This window comes from Chrysemys picta, chromosome 3, assembly GCF_011386835.1.
Source record: "Chrysemys picta bellii isolate R12L10 chromosome 3, ASM1138683v2, whole genome shotgun sequence".
NCBI lineage: Eukaryota > Metazoa > Chordata > Testudines > Emydidae > Chrysemys > Chrysemys picta.
In genome coordinates, this window is record NC_088793.1 from 46969327 (window position 1) to 46990986 (window position 21660).

The 21660-nt window shown below is 42.6% G+C and overlaps 1 protein-coding gene across 2 annotated transcripts in view; it reads left to right on the top strand.

The window, feature by feature from the left end:
* The first annotated feature begins 5424 nt into the window (after positions 1 to 5424).
* Positions 5425 to 21660, top strand: part of AGPAT5 (1-acylglycerol-3-phosphate O-acyltransferase 5) — a 119724-nt gene continuing 103488 nt past the window's right edge. Inside the window, exon 1 of one of the 2 annotated variants that reach the window (XM_005289706.5) lies at positions 5425 to 5838. In XM_005289706.5, the coding sequence (XP_005289763.1) occupies positions 5620 to 5838 (219 nt within the window). In that variant the 5' untranslated portion in view covers positions 5425 to 5619. The remainder of the gene's footprint in view (positions 5839 to 21660) is intronic. The other variant, XM_005289707.4, reaches the window with a different exon arrangement.

Below are 21660 nucleotides of genomic sequence, written 5' to 3' on the forward strand. Positions count from 1 at the left end.
ACATGATGCAATTCATATCATGTATGACGCAAAACCAGCTTCAGATTGCATCATTCATTGTTTTGCCTAAAAAGCAAGTACTGTCCAAACCCAGTCATAGATTTATTCATAGATCCAGTCAAAGATGTATTTTAGTCATTTCTGGTTTAAATTGAGATCCCTTCCCTTTATAACTCACTTATCCTCCGCCATTCCCAAGTCAAGGGTCGTATATACTGACCCAATAGCATATCTTGAAAACTAGAGCCAATCAACAGTTTTAAGCATCGTTTTCGTTCTCAGTGATCCAGATTTAATAAAGTTTGACTACATTTATTTCAGAAGCATTTTGGCTGTAGAGCAGTGTCATTAAACCAAAACGTTTTGCTGCATGCACAGAGCAGTCAGTGAGCAGCCATGCTCAGCTGATGTGGCAACTCATGGTGTCGGATGCCATTAGATGGTCAAGGGACATTTATCTAGAACACATCACTGGACACTGGCAATACTAGGAGAGATGAGAAACAAAATCTGAAAGTAACTTAAATATTTCTCTGATGGATTATTACTACTAAGGGACAACCTATCCTAAATGTCCAATTACTGATGGACAATCTACATTCATTTCTATATTTGCTTTCTACAACCAACTCTCTGTGTAACTTTTCATGAGTAATGTACCAGAATACTTGGATGTTAATATCTAAATTCAAGTATCAGAGGGGTAGCCGTCTGGATCTGTAAAAAGCAAAAGAGAGTCCTGTGGCACCTTTAAGACTAACAGATGTATTGGAGCATAAGCTTTTGTGGGTGAATACCCACTTCGTCAGATGCACGAAATTCACCCACGAAAACTTATGCTCACAATATCTAAATTGTTTCATTAAATTTATTAATCTTATTTGGGTTATTGCTGATTATGTACTATATATATTGTATTAATTTTAAACCAACCTTTGTATGTTGGATAATTTAAGCACTATACCCGATGTACAGACACTCTTTTCTTAACCTGTGTATTATATAATTTTAAATTAGCTTTATTTAAAAAATGTATATCAGTACTACTGAAAAAGTGTATGAAGAATTTCATCAAGTTTTTTAACAAGCCTTATACACGTGAACTCAGATTTTAACGCATGCACATGAGGTGGGTATTAGATATTTGACAACATCTGTGCTGTTTTAAATGGAGGCTCAGCATCATTTTACAACTCATGAGCTGATGATCAAACCACATGCATGCTCCCCACATTGCATGGGTGATTTTGATGTCCCAACAGTTGCGTTGGCATACAATGACAGTCAATTAAATGCTAGTGACCGGAGTGCTCACTGGCATGCATTCATTTTGCTTTGTTGCTTTTGAAATATCTTATTTATGATGGCTAGCTGGTTCTCTGCACTTTTTGAGGAGTGTTGTGCCATTTGAGTTTTCTTTCACCAAATCATATTTACCGAATACTTTGGGCCAATCTTCACGATTGCAACCAATTCTAGAATTTAAGTTGCCTGGGATGATTAATTTTTTATGAAAATGAGCTGACTTTATGGTGGTGTTGAAGTCTTTGTAGAATTTTTCTTTGACATCATCAGCCCACATCATCATGGGTGCATATGCGCTAATGACTGATACATAACATGCAGATGCCAAGTTGAGGTGAATCAAGCAATCATTTATTCCTTTGGGTACACAATCAAGTGCAATAGACATCCAAATAGTAAAGTCAACCCCTGATAGTCATCTCTCTTCTGTGGACTTGCCTATGCAGTAGAACATGTATTCAGCCCCAACCTCTTCAAGATGGGACTTGGCTGGGAAAGATGTTACACTCAATGGAGCTACATCAATTTTGTATTTGGCCTTTCAACACAGCATCATCATAAAGAGTGCAGACATTCCATGATGCAAAGTTCAGCATTTTTTGTCTGTTGGTGAAGACTGGCCTGCCTCCCAAGGCCTGTGAAAGCGAGGGATCGTTTTCCAGGATGGGTTGTAGATCACTGATGATGCATTGGAGAGGTTTTAGCTGAGGACTGTAGGTGATGGCCAGTGGAGTTCTGTTGGTTTCCCACAGACAACTCGCCAACCTTAAGCATATTCTCACCAGCAACCACACACCACACCATAGTAACTCTAACTCAGGAACCAATCCATGCAACAAACCTCAATGCCAACTCTGCCCACATATCTACACCAGCAACACCATCACAGGACCTAACCAGATCAGCCACAACATCACCGATTCATTCACCTACAGGTCCACTAATGTAATATACGCCATCATGTGCCAGCAACGCCCCTCTGCTATGTACAGCGGCCAACCTAGACAGTCACTAAGTAAAAGGATAAATGGACACAAGTCAGATATTAGGAATGGCAATATACAAAAATCTGTAGGAGAATACTTCAATCTCCCTGGACACACAATAGCAGATTTAAAGGTAGCCATCCTGCAGCAAAAAAAAACTTCAGGACTAGACTCCAAAGAGAAACTGCTGAGCTTCAGTTCATCTGCAAATTTGACACCATCAGCTCAGGATTAAACAAAGACTGTGAATGACTAGCCAACCACAAAAGCAATTTCTCTTCCCTTGGTGTTCACACCTCAACTGCTAGAAGAGGGCCTCATCCTCCCTGATTGAACTAACCTCGTTATCTCTAGATTGATTCTTGCCTGCATATTTATACCTGCCTCTGGAAATTTCCACTATATGCATCCAACGAAGAGGGTATTCACCCACGAAAGGTTATGCTCCAATACGTCTGTTAGTCTATAAGGTGCCACAGGACTCTTTGTTGCTTTTTGAAATACTATGTCATCTGTGCAATATGACCATGTTAATGTTGCTGTGAGAACTTTGACTTTCCAAACGTTAAACGTTCACAGTTAAGTTGGTATTCACATAGTATTTTATATTTATGTGTTTGAATTTTGTGTGACATTATCTGGCTTCATCCATTCTAATTAATGTTTACTGGTTGTGGGTGATTAAATTTGCCAATACCATCATGTAATTAACGCTATGAGAAATACAATTTTAATATTTTAATCTGTTGCCTCTAGTGCTTTACATTTCCGGGTTCCTTCTGGAGGAAAAGGGTGAGGCTAGGCAAAATGCCATTGTATGGTATGAACTGTTTAGTTTGATTTGGTGGGTGGGGAAATTTATAGGTGGAAGAGAAATTAATACACACGCATCTGTGAACGAAACAAACCGCATTTGCAAGGCTGGAAGGCCTAACCCAAATTCCTCTCACCAACAACCAAACCGCATGAACTTTAGGCACATCAGGTTGCCATTTCATCTTAAAAAAACAAAACAAAACAAAAAACACAATTTGTCAAACATGCTGTTTCATCTAAGCTGAAATGCTTTGCAGAGACATTTTGGTTTCAACAACATTTTCAGCACGAAAGGGGAAGAGAGAGGGAGTGTATGTCTTTAGCCTGGTAGACACACACAAACTTCCTGAATTGAAAAACTCAGTCAAAAAATAAATTTTGACATAAGTTCATTTTCACAAAAAATGTTCAAAAGCTTTGGGTTTTGTTCCAGATTTCAAAAGCTGTCATGAAATGGAATGGTCTTCTGGTCAGCTCTAATACATAGCCTCTGAGGGCTTGCCCCATGGGGAAATTTACTAGCATAATTATACTGATGTACATTCCCACATGGACACTTATTCCAGAATAAGTGCTTCCACATATGGAATTATACCAGAATAACTGTAGCAGTATAATTATATTAGTAAATTTCCCCATGTAGATAAGCCCTAAACATCAGTACAAGAGTTGTACTCTTTAAATGATCATGAAAACTACATGGAAAAAGCTGAACCATTTTGGCTGAAATTAAACAAACAACCAACCCCACAATCAGTTTGAGGCAGACACTCAGGATGTAAAATTTCAGGCTGAACAATTAAACTATGGCAGAAATATAAAGAACTGAAAACAGGGTCTTAGAATGGGATCTGTCAGGCACCTTGATAATAGGTGGCACTATCAGCCCTGTCCATATAAATGAGCAGCCCAGGTTTCCAGAAAATAACTTTTTTGATAGGTATAAACAATCCACTGACTGGGCTTAGTAAGAAATTTCCTCTGTGGGCCGGTTATTATATAAGCGTCTTCTACATGTTGTCTTGCACTTTTCTCGAAGCAGCTAGCCCCTGTTAAAGATAGCATATTGTTATTATTTATTTGTATTGCAGTAATGCTGTGGACCCCATGGTGTTAGACACTGTACAAACATGGATCAGACAGATGGTCACTATCCCAAGAAGCCTGCAATCTACTGTCTAGTATGGCAACTCCTATGCAACACAGACAGAGAAGGATCGCCAGCACCCACTGAAAACTGCATCACCAGCATCTTGCTACACTGGCATCCCAGCAACCATACGCTGGGGGAATCCTCACTAAACCTGCTCCCCTGTGAGATGAAAAGTGTCATGGTCCCTGTGCACTGCCTGGCTTCAGGGGGCTCTAGGATGGTGCTGGTGGATGCCCAGAATAGGGGGCTGTGAGACCTGTGACAGGAAGGCAGTGAGGGTGCATGGCCTGGGGAGCTTTGACACACTGGATGGTGGTGGATGTGTGCAGCGGACAAGGGCTAAGGCTCAGGGAGGGCAGGAGGAGCTAGGTGCCCATGATACTGAGCCAAAGTGTACAATAGGAGGCAGGTGCCTGGGACAGGGTTATGGGGAAGGCGCAGTGGGTGCCTGGGATGGGGCTGTGGGGGTGGGGGGCGAAAAGGCAGGTGACCTGGCCAGGGATTGAGGCCATGGTAGGTGATTGGGATGGGGTGGTGGAGGTTTGGAGTGTTGGACTCTGGGACGGGGCTGTATGTACGTGTGTGGGGGTGGTGGGCGCCCAGGAGGGAGGTATATCTGTGTGGAGGGGGGCAGGGGTCCAGAATAAGGGTTAAGGGAGAAAGGTGCGCAGGAGGTGGGGGTGGGGGGCAGCGGGTGACTAGAACATAGTTAGGGGGGCAGCAGGGCCCAAGACGGAGGGCAGGCAGGTACCTGAGACGGGCTATGGGGGGAGGGGGGGAAATGGGTGCCCAGGATGGGGGTTGGGAGGAGAGGGTGGTTGCCCGGGACGGGGATTGGAGGCGGCGGGGGCCCGGGACGCAGCATGGAGGAAGGGGAAGGGCGGAGGCCCGGAGCTGTGGAGGGAGCGGAGGCTCGGGGCGGGAAGGGCAGGAGCTGCCCGGTTCCCGCCGTCGCTACCCAGCCCTGTCCCGGGGACACACCTCACGCCGCCCAGGCTCCAGCCCCACCAGCACCCACCGCCGAGCGGAGCGGGGCGGGGCGGCGGCCTCCGGTCCCTGCCCGCCCCCGGAAGTCTCCCCGCAGCCACTGAGGAGCCACCTTGTTGCGGCCCGCGCCGCCGCCGCTGCTGCCCGGCAATCTGGTGGCCGAGCGGAGGCGTTTGAGGGGCAGCGCTGAGCCCGGCCCAGCCCCCACCGCCGCCGCGCTCGTCCTATCCCGGGCGCCGGCCCTGCCCGTGCCCGCCGCGCGGGCCATGCGGCTGGGGGCCCGAGGCGGCCGGAGGCAGACCGGACGCGCTCTCAGCCCAGCCGGGCGCGGCGCACGTGGGTGCTGAGGGGCGGCGAGGCCGGGCCGGGAAGATGCTGTTGTCCCTGGTGCTGCACACCTACTCCATGCGTTACGTCCTGCCCGCCGCCGTGATGATGGGCACCGCGCCCACCTACGTGCTGGCCTGGGGCGCCTGGCGCTTGCTCTCCGCCCTGCTGCCCGCCCGCTTCTACCGGGAGCTGGATGACCGGTTCTACACCATCTACCAGAGCATGGTGCTCTTCTTCTTCGAGCGCTACACCGGCGTGCAGGTGAACCCCCCGCGCCTGGCACCGGGGGTGGGCAGCGAGCGGGGCGGGGGCACGGGGGGGCTGCATTTGGGGTTACTGCCAGGTTATCTGCCACGTGGAGGGCACGGGATCTGACCTGGCACTTGTGAATCCACCCATCGCCGTGCTGCTCGGGTGCCGAACTGTGCCACTACATGGACTGCTCAGAGCGGGCTGAGCCTGTTCACCCCGTGGCAAGCATTTGTTGCACTTAACCTGGTGCCCTCATAAATATACTTAGGCAGATGTTAGCCTTGCTCACCCAACTAGTTTCACTGAGATCAGAGTAGCATGAAGGCAAAGAAAATATACTCAGACCACCACTGGATCTTGTGATTGCCCACCTAACCCTCTGTTTGCACATTCTCTCCCTTCAACCTCGTTGTCACTCCTTCCTGGTCTTGTCTAGGTTTTGCAACTAAGCAAGCTGCCCTTGATTGCCGCCACTGACCTTGAAGCTCTTGAGCTGCACCCTTGGAAATCAGTGGTAAAACTCCTACTGACTTCTGTGCAGGCTCAGGCCTTTCCATTGTAAGCTCTTGGGGGGCTCTAACTCTCTTATTTTGTAAAGAATCATCACAATAAGTTTTTATCTGGCACTTTTCATTCACCACTCTAAAAGTGCTAGTATTGTTATGCTCATTTTACCGGTGTGGAAACTGAGTCATACAGTGGGGAAGAAACATGGGCACAATAATGCTATGGAATCCAGACCACCACCCCCCAGTTAGTGTTTTTAACAACTGAACCATGCTCTCTCTTTTGCACAATCATGATACTAAATAGATAGTAGGTAATAAAATAATAGTTGCATGAATAAGGCAAGCAGGGTTAATGAAACTACTAGATGTTGCTGTTGCTACCCAAAGAAAAACTTGAGTGACCTTCCTTCAGTCCTTTGCAAATAATGGATCCAAACATATCTATAGTGCTGAACACTATGAATACAGCTTGGGTCATAATTGCTCATGTCTGACTTGGGTTTCAGGTTGGACTTTTTCTATTATCCCCTAATTCAAAGAAGAAAGAGTGTTAAAGGGACACCTTTGAGATAAAATAGTATGTAAAATGAAATTCCTTACTATATTGCAAATAATAGTTTAAATTATTATAACTAATGAAAGTAAACATAACTTCTCAATATTTGTACTGCTCATTTGCCTAAGTTTTGGGCCAACCGAAGTTAATAGGAGCTGTGCTCACTCAGCAGCTCTGAATTCAGGTTCAAGATCTCAAGTTAGGAACCCAGGATTGATGGCCTCTCTTGCAAGTTTCAGCCTTCTGTTGCCCCTGTCAATATGCATCTGTGTACAAATAATTGTACTTCATATTTATAGAGAACCTTGTCTTAGAGAATCTCAAAACACTTTACAGATATTAATGAATGACGTCTCCTAATGCCGCTGTGAAAGGACTACATCTCCATTTAGAGTAGGAGAAACTGAAGTATAGAGATGTTAAGGCCTACATTTTCAAAAATGTCTTAGTTATGGGTCCCCATTCTGAGTCACCTATGCCCTGTTTTCAGAGCAACTGAGCACCCTTTATAGATCCAGCTGCGGTCAATAAGAGCTGCAGGTGCTCAGCACCTATGAATATAAGCCCTAAGTGTCTGAAGATGGGTAACCAAAATAACGGACGCTTCTGAAAATGTAGAACTAAATCATTTGGCCAGGTTCACATAGGAAGTTTGTTACAGAACTGGAGATGGAACCCAGATCTCTTGACTCCAATCCTGTAACAAAACTATCCCTCCAAGTATGAGCATTCTTGGAGACTTCAGGAGCCAAGTAAGTGATGTGCATATTTTTATTTACAAGCTTGTTAGTGCCTTTCAGTGCTAAACTTGGACTTCTCCTGTGTGGAAGTTAAATGCATAAGGAGCACTAACTCATTTGATTTGTGATATAAACTAGAACAGGGAAGAAGGATAGTGCTGTGTTTAAGGCACAGGACTAGGATCTGGGAGTTCTGTTCCCTGCTGTGCCACAAATTGTGTGACTGTGACTAACTCAATTAACTTCTGTCTCTGTTTCCACATCTGTACAATCAAAAAAACAATACTTCCCTATCTCACAGGGTGATGTTAATTGTTCACTTTGTTCACAGCCTTGTATTCCCATAACATCTTCCATCCAAAGATCTCAGTACATTATTATTTATTAGACTTGATCTGCCAGAGGTGAAAGGCTAGCTGTTTAACTCAACCAATCTTAAGGACAAAATTCAAAATCAAGAATATATGTATGATATAAACCATAATAGAATAAGTATATTGTTCACATGTCCTATTAGGAAGGTGCCCTGGGGTAAGTATTATGAACAGAACACTTACCATTGAAAAATGCCTGCTCTGTTGAAAATCTAGCACTAACTCATAAGAAAATAAGAATAGAGAATGCCAAGGAAAGACACAGATGGGGAAGCATCAAGAAAACCACTGGCTATGCCAATACTGTGCTTTTTTCTTAATTTCCCCTGGTTGCTTCAGTGCAAGTCTATCAGTGATGGCAACATAGACCATCAGCTGCTATTTTTGTCATAGGATCAAGTAACCCTGCTAAGAATTGCAACAGTGGATGAACTTTGGAAAAAGTACACTGCAGGCAAGGCTAAAAAGGAAGAGGGAACAGAAAGGAACCAAAGGCTAACAAAGGGGAGACTCTCCAAGACCAATGCTTGTGGAATAATGCTTGTGGCTTAAAACTATGGAAAAATAAAGGGAAGGAAGAGGGAAACAGAGTAAGAATTAGTCAGAGAAATGCCAAATACCTGGTACTCTCAGCATTTGCAGGTGTAGGAGAGAGAATCCCTGAAACTTGTTTTATGTATACATTTTACTACTCTTGATTGCATTTTGCTGAAAAATATTCCACAGCTCTTAACTTGGAGAGTGGTATGGTCATGGCATAGGCCCCAGCCCTGCAAACTCTTAAGCAGGTGTTTGCTGGATTGAGGCCATAATCTTGAAACTGCTACCGGTACTTTGGGGCATATAATTAGGTTAACAGGGGCAGGCAACAATTTTTCCCTAAATGTCAAGTTCTGGTGCTTATAATAAAATATCACTAAACTAAAATCAAACAACAAAAATAGGACATAAGAATGTTAACATTATACTTCTATAGTACTCTTCATCAGGGCATCTCAAATTGCTTTACAAACATTAAAGCATCCCAACATCTCCTCTGGGGGAGCTAAATTACTGGGTGATTAATTGCATAAATTAGCAGAAATGGAAAAGATCTAGCTTAAATCATTCTCTAGTTTTACAGACAGGGAAACAAGAGGTTAAGGACCTGATCAAGCAAAGCACTTAAGTATATACATAGTCTCATTGAAGTCAATAAAACTACACATGAGTTTAAATGCTTTGCTGGATTAGGGCCTTAAATTACTTGCTCAAAGTTGTACAGTGGGACAGTGGTAGAACTGGAAAAGATAATTTTATTTGAGACTGTGTCCTGTCCAGGATTCTTTGAAACTGTTATATTTGCATTATTTGTGGATTTTTAATGCAATAATATATCTATTCTGTTATAAATATTGGATGTGCCTGCTTTTAAAATCCTATCTGTCGTGAAATTTCCATTGATATCAATGGGAGTTTTACTGAGTTAACACTGTGAGTTTGAGGCCTATATGTGGATTATTTTTTCAACTAAATTAAAATAATAGTGTATCTTATTTTTGCAGGAATGGAGAGGAGAGGAAAGGAGGTTTCTGTGTAGCAACAGCTGTTAATCCACAAAGAATCTAATTACGCACAATTTTTTTTCATTCCTCTAATTTAGTGTTTCTAATCAACTGAGTTTATAAAAACAAAACCCCTCCTCCATGCTGCATCTGAATTTTAACTTTACAGCAAACACTTTAAATTTAAAATTATGAAATAAAATGGAAACTGGGATATATATTTAACTATGTAGCAGAGCTAGTCCGATATCCTAATAACCTATAGGGATTGGGACTAGAAATTAAATTTAAATATAAAATTGTTATCGCAGAGCTCTAAAACTATAGGAACCACTGCTCCAACATTTTTGTTTTAGAGTGTGGTTCTGGTACCTTCTTACTCAATCATCTTTTCTTCCTATATTTTCTGAGTCATATCTGCTTACCTTCCTGCCAAAATTTGTTTTTTGCTCCTGTTAGCTTTGCAGATCCCATACAGCAATGAAAGAGAACTAGATTCTGTTGTGGCTCTCACGTAATCAACAAAATTGTTAATGAATTTTCAAATGCAGTCTTATTACTGGTAATGATGCGTGGCTTGGCTTTCAGAACCCAGAGTGAATTTACAGAGCTGGCAATTAGAAAAAAACTTCCTAATCTGCAAATGAAGTCAGTTTAGACAGACACATTTTTGTGATTGTAAACATGAAATCCCATGATGCCACTTAGAGCCACTTTCAGAGTATAACTATATTTTAACTGATATTCATGCACTTTATTGAGAATCACATGCTATAAATATTTATTAAAATAAATCCGTATGCTACATTCTGACAATGCCCAGGAGCACTAGCTTGGATTACAAGTGTATAATACTGAAATGTGTAAATGCAATCTACCGAAAAATGGGTCATGGATAATCGCCACATTCCTTTCCCTCTCACACATCTATATTGTTGCAAGATCATTGTGTTCTTAAGATACGTTTCTATTTGACTTGGCTGTTGAGTCCCCTTTGCTCTGCTGTGAGCTATAGCAGTGTTACAATATGTTTTTACTAGCTAGGACATATACAAGATGTTTAAACACTTTTTAAATATAGTTTAAAGTGAATAGAAAGTTTGACAGCAAAGGATGTTAACTGAATGACTTGATGGGTCAGAACGGCTACTGACACAAACAGGTGCAACTCCTCTGAGTCATTGGTGTAGCATTTGCTATGCTAATTGTGGATTTGGTCCCAAGTTTCTAAATCTTCAAACATATGTGGGCTGTTTGCAGTTGCTCACTTAGTGTATTAACTGTTAGGATGTCTATTGTTTCTTTTTGAATTCACCTTTATGTTCTGAAGGAGTTCTGTATCCTTGCCTTCACTTCAGGGATCCCGGAGTTTGTATGTTCTTATTTCAAGGTGTGACTGTGAAAACTAAAATGATTAAAAATATTTCTGTGATTAGAGTGCTTGAATGGCTGAAAGGATTGGTAATGGGATATGATAAAGCCTTTCACCTCTCAGTGACCATTTAGACCAGGGGTTCTCAGGACAATTTTTTTGGTGAACTGGCCTCAGAGTGTGGCCACCAACTCTTGCTGGTGGCCGGTCTCATATTTTTTTCCTAAAATACTTGTGGGCTGGAGCCGGAAGTCCTGTGTCCAGATCCTGAAGCCCCACAGCCAGAGCCCGGGGATGGAGCCCGAAGCCCCATGACCAGAGTCTGCCTCCCCTGGGCTAAAGCCCAGACTGAGCCTCACTGTCCTGGGAAGGTGGGGAACTCACTGGCTGCCTGCTCCTCCAGCATTGTGTCTCCAGAAGGGGGCAGGGTCCAACCCCTGCTGGCAGCCCCAGCAACCAACACCAAGGCAGTGCATCTAGGAGCAACAGGGAGGGGTTGCTACTTTGCCACTTCCTTGCCCTCCAGTCACAGCACAGGAGACTGTGGCCACAAGTGGCCATGATGGCTGCATTTAAGAAACACTGATTTAGACTCCTATCCCAGTTGCCATCAGGATGATTAAATTAATGACTGTTGTGTTTATGCATGTTTTTCTGAGCTGGTGAGGGGTAAATGCTCTTGATTGTAATCTTTTCTAATTTTGTTTGGTATTTGTGTTGACTGGCAATGTAGAAATATTAAAGAAGAAGCCAGAGTGATGATTTCTTTAAGAATTATTTTCAAGCTGCAGGATTTTGACAATGATGTAAAATCCATGCCTGATTTACTCTGAATGGTTTTTTTCCCCTTGTCCAACATGCACACATCTGCCTTTCTTTCTCCCTCTGCACCCTCTTTGGAGCAGAAAATGTTAGAAGTGATGCTTCAGCTAGAAGCATTATGAAATTCTAATTTTAATAAGGCTCAAGTTACTAGGACAATTGGATGTCTCTCATTGGTAATGCTTCCACAGTTATAGTCAGCACAACCATGTTGTTTCTAACATCCATTACAGAGTATGTGCTACACCACAAGTACACTACATTATGTAATAGCTTTCTGCAATGGGAGTTAAAGTTTAGTCCTGTATACATTAGTAGACAAATAGTTTTTAACACTTTGGCCTTGTCTGTACTGGGAAAACGGCAGGGTGTTAGAAAATGTGCTGACTAACACATTGTTAAAAAACAGCTTGGCATCTAGTAGACAAGGACAGTTGTGTTTAAAAATGTTAGCTGCTGATGGCCAGGAATGCCTTGTTTGTCCTAGAGCTCTCACTGATATTGCCACTGGTGATGCTATAGTAGCAGTCATGAGGCATGTTGGGGGAAAAGGTCCAGTATAGTCACAGCCTAGTATTTCTGTCTAATGCTAGAAGCTCTTAGTGAGGCAAATGGGTGGCAAAAGTTTGGGAATGGCTAAGGGGACAGGTTTGAGACTATAAAGAGTGTGTTGAGGGGAATGAAAGTTACTATCCCCAGAAAGGTTTCAGAGGGGTAGCTGTGTTAGTCTGTATCAGCAAAAACAATGAGGAGTCCTCGTAAGGTGCCACAAGAACTTCTCGTTGTTTTTATCTCCAGAAAGGACATCCCTTTATTGACAGGCACTATATAGGAGTCCTGAATCTCATGATAAGGTAACGAAACAAGGAAATGTTGGGATCTGACCCTTAGTTTTAAAATTATGACCCATTTGTTTGGGTCTGACTTTAACAAACTTTAGAAAGGATCCCCAGTTTTTCACAATTATTTCCCAAAAGGACACTCACAAACAGAGACTGGTTTTAGAATAAACTGTCTCACTAGGGATGTTAGATAGATCAGGTGGGTTCGGTAATATCTTTTATTGGACTAACTTAGGGATAGTCAGGAAGAGGATTCTTATTAATGAATATGTGCCTTTTATAGTACAATATTTCTTTGTGTATATTATTGTACAGGTGTTAAATGATGCTGCTTAAGCACAATGGATAAAGTTTCCAAACGTAGATACCTAATTTTAGATACCTAAATCCAAAAATAGATCTAGATAGCTAAAGTTAGGCACCTGAGTGAAACTTTGGCCATACTCTGTATGTCTCAAACATGTTTTTGGATACGTGTTTCATGGTTTCATGCTACCAGATGCAGAAAATCCCACACTGGGTTGATGTATGCGTGCAAGATAGTCTGTCTGTCTGTCTGTCTGTCCTTAATTTCTATTCCGATTGCCTTTGACTGCCACTGAGGGTGAAAGTGGTGTCCCATTTAAACACACAGAGATAGTGTTTACCATTCAGTTGGGTGCCAAGAAGAAGTTTGGTATATTGCAGCCTGTGACTGGAAGAGAATAAGTGCATGGCTACACTTGCAGATGTAGAGCGCTTTGAGTTAAACCAGCCTTTGTAGAGCGCAGTAGGGAAAGCACTGCAATATGTCCACACTGACTGCTTCAAGCGCACTGGCATGGCCACATTTGCGGCACTTGCAGCAGCATTGGGAGTAGTGAATTATGGGCAGCTATCCCAGTATGCAAGTGACTGCAATGTGCTTTTAAAATGGGAGGGGTGGGGTGTGACGGAGTGTGTTGGGGGGGAGAGAGAGTGGGTTTTTGGGGGAGCTGAGAACATGTCAGCATGCTGTCTTGTAAGTTCAGACAGCAGCAGACCTCCCCCTCCTCCCCACCTCTCTCTCACACACAGCATTCCACACTAATGGCTTGCATGCTGGCTGTCAGAAACGGAGCTTTGAAAGGGCATTTCCACATTCCTACAGGAGTTCAAAATAATGACAGGAGTGGCCACTTGATTTAAGGGGATTATGGGACGTTTCCTGGAGGCCGATCAGAGCGCAGCAATGCAACACTTTGTTCACACTGATGCCCGGGCATTGTAGCCAAGGCGCAGCAAACATAATTCCACTCACCGAGGTGGAGTACCAGCAGCGCTGTAGTCACGGAGTCAGAGTGCTCTACGTGCCTTGCCAGCGTGGACGGGTAGTGAGCTAGTGCGCCCGGGGCTCCTTTATTGCACTGTAACTCACAAGTGTAGCCAAGCCTTAAGGTAGGGGCCAGCGCTCAGCGCTGTGAGATTCAGTTAAACCATGCAGGACCTGACATTCGGAGGTGTTGTGTTCTTGTTGCTCCCATTGTCTTTGATTGAAGTTGTGGGTACTTAGCATTTCTAAAATCAAGCTTCTGTTGTCCAAGCCAAAGTAACCTAAAAGCTCAGGCAGTTGGCAAACTATTAAAAACTTGTTTGGACAATCTCGTAAACTGCACTGTCTTTTTAATCTCCAGGTTATGACTGTACTTGATTCTTATAATATCAACGATCTATGGTTGTATCTGTGTCTAGTTCCAACATGTGGAATTGTCAGTAAATATAAAGTTATGCATCTAAGGAAATCCTAAGAAGTCAAAAACGTATGTTGGCTATCACTAAAGAGAAAAGGATTTATGAATAATACAGTGGGGGATCAAAACAAAAAAGGGTTTGTGTTTGAAAGCAGGTTCAGCTGCAAGAACAAGATGATGAACTAGAAGGATTTGCATTTCTAAACAATCATTTAAACAATCCAGTTTGTGATTGAGAGTCAGGAGATTTAATTTAATCACAAACAGGATTGTTTAGATTGAGAGTCAAGAGATTTGACTTAATCTTAACAATCCTGTTTGTGATTAAATCAAATCTCCTGGCTCTGTATCTAGTGCTCTGTCCTCTCAACCTCCATATAGGGATAGTTTCTCTCCTCAAATACATTTTACCCCAGTGGTGGCTGAGGAACTGTCCCTTTCTGAAAGAGTGACCGATGTGTAACTGTTTGGTATAGTGAAACCACCTTCTCTTCGTTAAGCATCTGTTTTGCAGATTTTCCTACTTTGATTGACCTTATAACTCTTCAGGAATTGTTGGAACTACATTGCCCCTTTTTTGGCATCATAGTTATTAACTGGTGGATAATGGAAATATCTCCAACAGCTTTATATTTAATACAACTAAATAGTTTGTGTAAAGTCGACTGTTAATAGAATGAAAAAAGACATCTTTATATTTGGTATAGTGCCCCTCTTGCTCTGTTGTTGTGACTCTCACATTGTTTGAAAAAAATTGGGAGTTACTCTGGATTGACAGTGAATTACTTCAGACTTAAAATGGTATAGCAGAGTAGAATTTATCCTAGGGTCCCTTAGTAGTGTTAGATTTGAAAATAGGCTTGGATGAAAGCGATCCTGACACTGCAGATATAAAGAAGTGTTCTGTTGAGAGGAAAAGGTGGATTCACCTTCTTTGACTTCCTTATCTATTTTGGATTATTTTCTAAAGAACTTTATGCAGAGTGAAATGGGGAAAATCTTCTCTTTCCCCTCCCCCTGCTTTTGTCACTCAGTATGTGCAAAGCAACTCCACTATAATAGATGGGGAGCTGGATGCTCATATGTATTGGAGGGAGAGACTAGTTTGTTTCAAGTTATTTTGATTTGCATTTAAAATTAGTCATTCATACTTGGATGAATTCTGCTTATTTGAACATATGCCTATATACTAAAAAAAATAAATTTAAGACTGCATCATGTTTATAACATGAATATCATTTACAGAATCACACATTGCTATTAGACCAGAGAATTGTTGGAGAACTAAGTAAGGCACTTTTGAAAAATTTTAAGTAACACTTTCAAAAGTAACTTCGGAGCCTGAGTTCCACTGAAAGTCAATAGTATTTAGGCTTCAAAATCACTTTTGAAAATAGAGAATAGGTGCTTATGAAAATCTTATCCTGAGTCACAAATGAAGAAACTATAGCATTTTCACTATCTTCCTTTTCCATCCCTCATGATTCATTGATAAGTACACACCAGCCGAAGAGTTTAGGGGATGAGAGGTGGAGGTGGGGTTGGATAGAGGGCGGGGGCCAGGCCACACCTGGCTGTTTGGGGAAGCACAGCCTCCCCTAACTGGCCCTCCATACAACTTTGGAAACTCGATGTGGCCCTCAGGCCAAAAAGTTTGCCCACCCCTGGTTTAGGGCATACTTTTATACAAACATTTGTACAACGTTATAGATAACATTTAACCAGCTCCCTCTTCAAGTCCCTTGCAAGAGGTTAACTATAAGGTCCTGTACAAGAGTGTTTCTCTACCTAGAACTCCTAAAGATGTCTGTAAGAATGTCCCTGATTCTTGCTGTTAGAGGAGGGACTAAGGATAAAATTTTCAAAAAGCACCTAAGTGATTTAGACTCCTAAGTGTCGTGTCGCTTTTGCAAATTTTAGCATTCTAATTATTCATTAAAGGAAGATGTGTTCTTGGGAAATAGTTCTTACATTGCATTTGAGTCACACCTCTCTTTTGAGGAAATCCCAAATTTTCTTAGGTCTTGAATGACTGTGCTACAGGATTATAGGGGAGACTATTTCAGGCATTTTTTCTATCTTAATGAAGTCAGTTGGAACAGCTTGTTCTAGGTGGGAAGTGGTTTCAAGTTTTTAAAAAATCAAGATGTTCACTTTCCAGGCAATACTCTTCAGCTGGTTCAGCAGAAATCTCTGCTTGTAAATAGATTTCCTCTCGCTTTTATATTTGCACAATGATTTCCTGGAGGGCATACTGCTGTGGTGTTCATGGAGCAGCTGCAAATGGTAGAGTGCTCTTTCTGGGCTGGAGAAGTGAGAACTGACTGGTGGGATTGCATCATAATGCAGACGTGGAATGATGAGCAGTGGCTGCAGAACTTTCATATGCAAAGGGCCACATTCCAGGATCTATGTGCTGAGTTTGCCCCAGCCCTCCAGCTCAGGAACACCAGAATGAAAGCTGCATTGATAGTGAAGAAACAAGTGGTGATTGCACTGTGGAAACTTGCAACACTGAGTTGCTACCACCGGTCAGTAGGAAATCATTTTGGAGTTGGAAAATCTACTGTGGGGGGCCATTGTCATGCAGTGGTACGGGACCATTAATTATCTCCTGCTACAAAGAACTGTGACTCTCGGCAATTTGCAGGACATAATGGATGGCTTTGCAGCAGTGGAGTTCCTGAACTGCGGTGGAGCAGTAGACAGCACTCCTCTCACTATTTTGGCACCAGATCACCTTGCCACAGAGCACGTCAACAGAAGCTATTTTTCTATGGTTACGCAAGTGCTAGTGGGTCACTCGGGATGCTCCAGCAACATCAGTGTTCGCTGGTCAAGGAAGTTGTATGATGCTTGCATCTTTAAGAATGTAGGTCAGTTCAGAAAGCTACAAGCTTGGACTTTTTCCTTGACCAGCAGATTACCATTTGTGATGTTGAAATGTCAATAGTGATCCTAGTGGACCCAGCCTAACCTTACTCCCCTGGCTCATGAAGCTGTACACTGGTCACCTCAATAGCACCAAGGGAAGATTCAAATATTGTCTCAGCAGGTGCAGAATGACAGTTGAATGCACTTCTGGTAAATTAAAGGAACACTGGCATTGTTTACTAATAAGATTGGATCTCAGTGAGAAAAATATCCCAATAGTTATAGTAGTCTGCTGTGTCCTGCATAATATCTGTGAAGCAAAAGGTGAAAAGTTGTTGCCAGGGTGGTGGTTGGAGGTGGAATGGCTGTCTGCTGAGTTTGAACAGCCAGACATAAGGGCTATCAGAAGAACTCAATGCAGAGCTATAAGGCACTTGAAAGAGCATTTTAACAGCGAGCCACAATAATGCATCATTGTGTACAGTGCTCTACCTGACCCTGCAATTTGGGCACCTGTTAGGAATTGGTTGGTGCTTAGTTCACATCTGTGAATATAACACTGACAATGCACATATTAATTTTGTGGAGCTTGCTGTCCATTTTTGATTATTACACTGTGTTTGCCACTGATCCTATGAGTTGTGTCCCAGTGTGTAAAACAACTAATGGGTGCTTTCACTACCATTAGGCATTCTGCAGCATATGTTGGGAACTAATAAAGATGAATTATTTCCAAACAATGGAATTTTATTGAGTAGCAAAAACACTTAAATTCTGTGCAAATTAAAAGCATATACATTAAAACCTTAATAAATTTATGGAACAGAGCGTAAAGAAGAGGAAGGAACATTCATGTTCATTTTAGCTACAAATACATCAGTCATAGCTCTCACAGGTCAGTGTATGTGAAGTTGTGATTCTCCTATATTTAGTAGGGAAGGGATGCAGCCCTTGATGCCACATGGAATGTTGGAGGGGTGGGGGGTGTAGGGAGGTGCTATACTGGGGTTCTCCAGGGACTGCAAAGGGAGGTGAGCCTGGAATTGTTGAGCCTATTTATCCACAAGAGTCTGCGGCATCTGTGCTGCTGCCAGAGAAGCCCCGTTGTGTCCTGGTGCATCTACCTCCCCTTTTCCTGCGGGGCCTCTTGGACCTTTCTCCTGTTTGCTGTTTCCTTCACCATATAGTTTGTGTTATTCATCTTCCAGGCCCTCTGTTCATGATCTGATGCAGCCCTGGCTTACAGAATCTCACTGAACATGTCATCCCAAGTCATCTTCTTTCTCCTCCTTTTCTGGCACAGGCATTCCCTGGGAACCCCTCAAGGCCTCAACAGCAGCAGCTACAGATAAAACACAGAGAGACTAGGTCTACATTGGGAGGGGGAGGTTGTCGACCTAAGATATGCAACTTCAGCTACACGAATAGCGTAGCTGAAGTCGGTGTATCTTAGGTCAATTTACCTGGCCATGAGGATGCTGCCGCTCCCCTGTTGATTCTGCTTCCGCCTCTTGCCACGGGGGAGTTCCAGAGTCGACAGCAAAGCGATCGGGGATCGATTTTATTGCGTCTACACTAGACGCAATAAATCGATCCCCGATAGATCGATCACTACCCGCCAATCTGGCGGGTAGTGTAGACGTACCCAGACGTATGATTGTCAGTATAGTCACAATGGAAAGTGAAAGTTAAGATTCAGAACTCCCTTCCCTTGCTCCCCTAAAGTTTTAAACAAGACATGGTTATTACATACTTCTGCTTGGAGTGCTTGTGCATGGCGCCATAGCACCAGCCATGGTGACTGTGGGTGACCAGGGGTGAGGGAAATGTGGGGATTGCTCGGTTGCATGAAACTATGATTATAGGGCAATACACTGAATATTGGCACCATTTTCCATAGGCTGTGGTGACTTTAGCTGATATCTCACTCCTGAGAGTAACAAAGGCAGAGAGCACACAGCTGCTACAGGCATCCCGAAGCCACCCAGGCCCTTTTTACTGGAATGTTTCCTGCCAAAATTATCGCTGACTGGCATGGGAAAGTCCTACTGTGAAGGAAGAAATAGGGCTGCCATCCTAGAAACCTTCTGGAGAGGATTGCAGAGTACCTTCATGAAAATTTCATCAAGATCTTTCAGGTAGATTCAAGGGACATTCCTGTACATAAACAAAGTGCTCCGCATGGCCCCTCCCTTGCCTAACTCTACAGAGGAATGAAAAGCAGATGACAAAGGTCTCTTTTTGTTCTACTGCTATCTCTTCTAGTACAAGTAAATTAATGAAAAGTTGATAACTGTGTCCTGCTAAGTTGGGGGTGCCATCACTGTAATGGGAAATACACTTAGCCAAAGTTCCTTTCCTGCATTGGGCTCACCCATGCTCAACTGCCAGGACTGACTGGACTGCGGTGGAGTCTCAAACAGGTCCTGGCTCATGGCATGACCTCTTCCTCCTCGTTCATGCCAAGGGCCTGTGACTTAAGCTTCGTGGAAATATCGGTGGTGTGCTGGTGGTAGGTATGCAGCTCTTTGTAAAAGTGGCAGGTCTGTGGCTTGGCACTGGATTGATTCCCTGGCCTTTTGATATTTCTGACACAGTCTTTTCACTTTCACATGACACTGCTGCTGATCCCTGCTGTTGTATCCCTTCTCTTGCATCCCCCGTGCAATCTGCTTGTAGTTTTCCATGTTTCTACGACTGGTCAGGAGCTGTGCTTGCATTCCCTCTTCTCCCCACAGGCCCAGGAGATCCTTTCTATTCCAGGCCAGAGCACATCTGGAGCATGTAGCCAGCATGGTCAGCTGGGAAGTTGTGCATAGCAAGGAAGAGCTGCTAGGTGTGGTCGCCAAGCTGGGCAATCCGGACAAGGCATTTCAAAAATTCACAGGGTTTTAAAAGGCTTATGGTCTCCGTGACTTCTGGGCAGTGGAGTTCACAATTGTGACCAGAGCAGTCAGTGTTGGGCATTGTGGGACAGCTACTGGAGGACTATTATGATTGACATAGGTAACACAGCATCTGCATTTGTATGGTGTCAACCTCAGTATATTGACCATAGTTCAGCAGTGTTGGGGAGTGGTGTTACAATGTAGGTGTAATGGAAAGCTTACATCAGTGGGAGACAAATATAAGTGTAGATACATGCACAGCTTCGTCAATGCAAGCCATCTTAGGTAGACCTAACTTTGTACTATAGACTAGGCCTCACTTTTGATAGGACTCCAGTCCCAACTGCCATAGACTTTCTGAATGGCCTGGGGCAGGCCACTTGGGCCTTTATTTTAAAAAGTGTCCACTAATTGAAATTACTTGAAGATATTTGGCATGTGGTTGTTCAGTATCTCCAAAAAAGGCCTCAATTTAGTACACAAAATCAGTGGATATTTCTGAACATTTTGTTTTTCTCTCGCTTAGTTTTCCCATCTCTAAAATGGGGTCAATAAAGCACTTTGAGACTATTTAGGCAAAAAAGTGTTAAAAGAAACTCAGGACTGTATCTTATATTTTTCTTCAGCTGCTGTACGTAGGCGCAGCAAGTAAATACTTCTGTAGCTAGCTTTCCTCCTGTGAACTTAGATAACTGAAATTAGTGGTTTAATATTTATAAAATATGTCTTTCCTACTGTTATCATCTGCCTCTTATTATCTTCATCTTACTGAAAAAAACGAGCCTTTTTTCACTTTACATTTTCCCCTTCCAACGGGTTATCTGCTGTGGAAATATCTTTTTACCCATTTTAATAGAAGCTTTGTGATTCTAGATGGGTAGACAACTATAGTTTAAGGCCTGAATATTTGAAAGTTTACATTTTTAGGGTCAAATACTAAAAATATATGTAGTCAGAGAAATATGAGCAGAATGAAAGATTCCAAAACTACATTTTTCATGCCGTTTATAATATTATTTTATTACAATTATTTTTGTATGTTTTCTTTGTCTGACTAAAATAATCCCATTTTCTTTTAAAATGTCAATGATTCCTTTTAGCTAGGAATAGCACCTGCTGGCAAGACTAGATCAGATCCTTTGCAATTCAAACTCAAGACACATTCATGACTATGTCAGATGTTCCTGTTTAATTCAGGTGGGGAAACTAGTGGAGCAATTATTTATATTTTAGTGCCCAAAACCCGGATCCTACAAAAATTTAAACATGTCCCTAATTTTATGCTCGGGAGTAATCTCATTAACTTCAGAGTGAATACTCAGGTGTGTAAATGTTTGCAGGATTAGGGTGTAAGAATAAAAGTCAGGGCAAACATTTGAGATACGGAAGTTTAGTACTATACATCAAATGACAGAGTAAACAAAATAATAAATTGATAGCTCTAAATATCATTTCTAGACAGAGGAAATAAAATAAATCAAAATATCTTTTTATTAAATCCTCTGCCTCTCAATACAGCCAAGTAAAGGATTTCTCAGACATCTTAAATTATGCATAAGGCTTTCTACAAGGTGCCTGTGAAGTTCAGTCTCTAGGGTCTG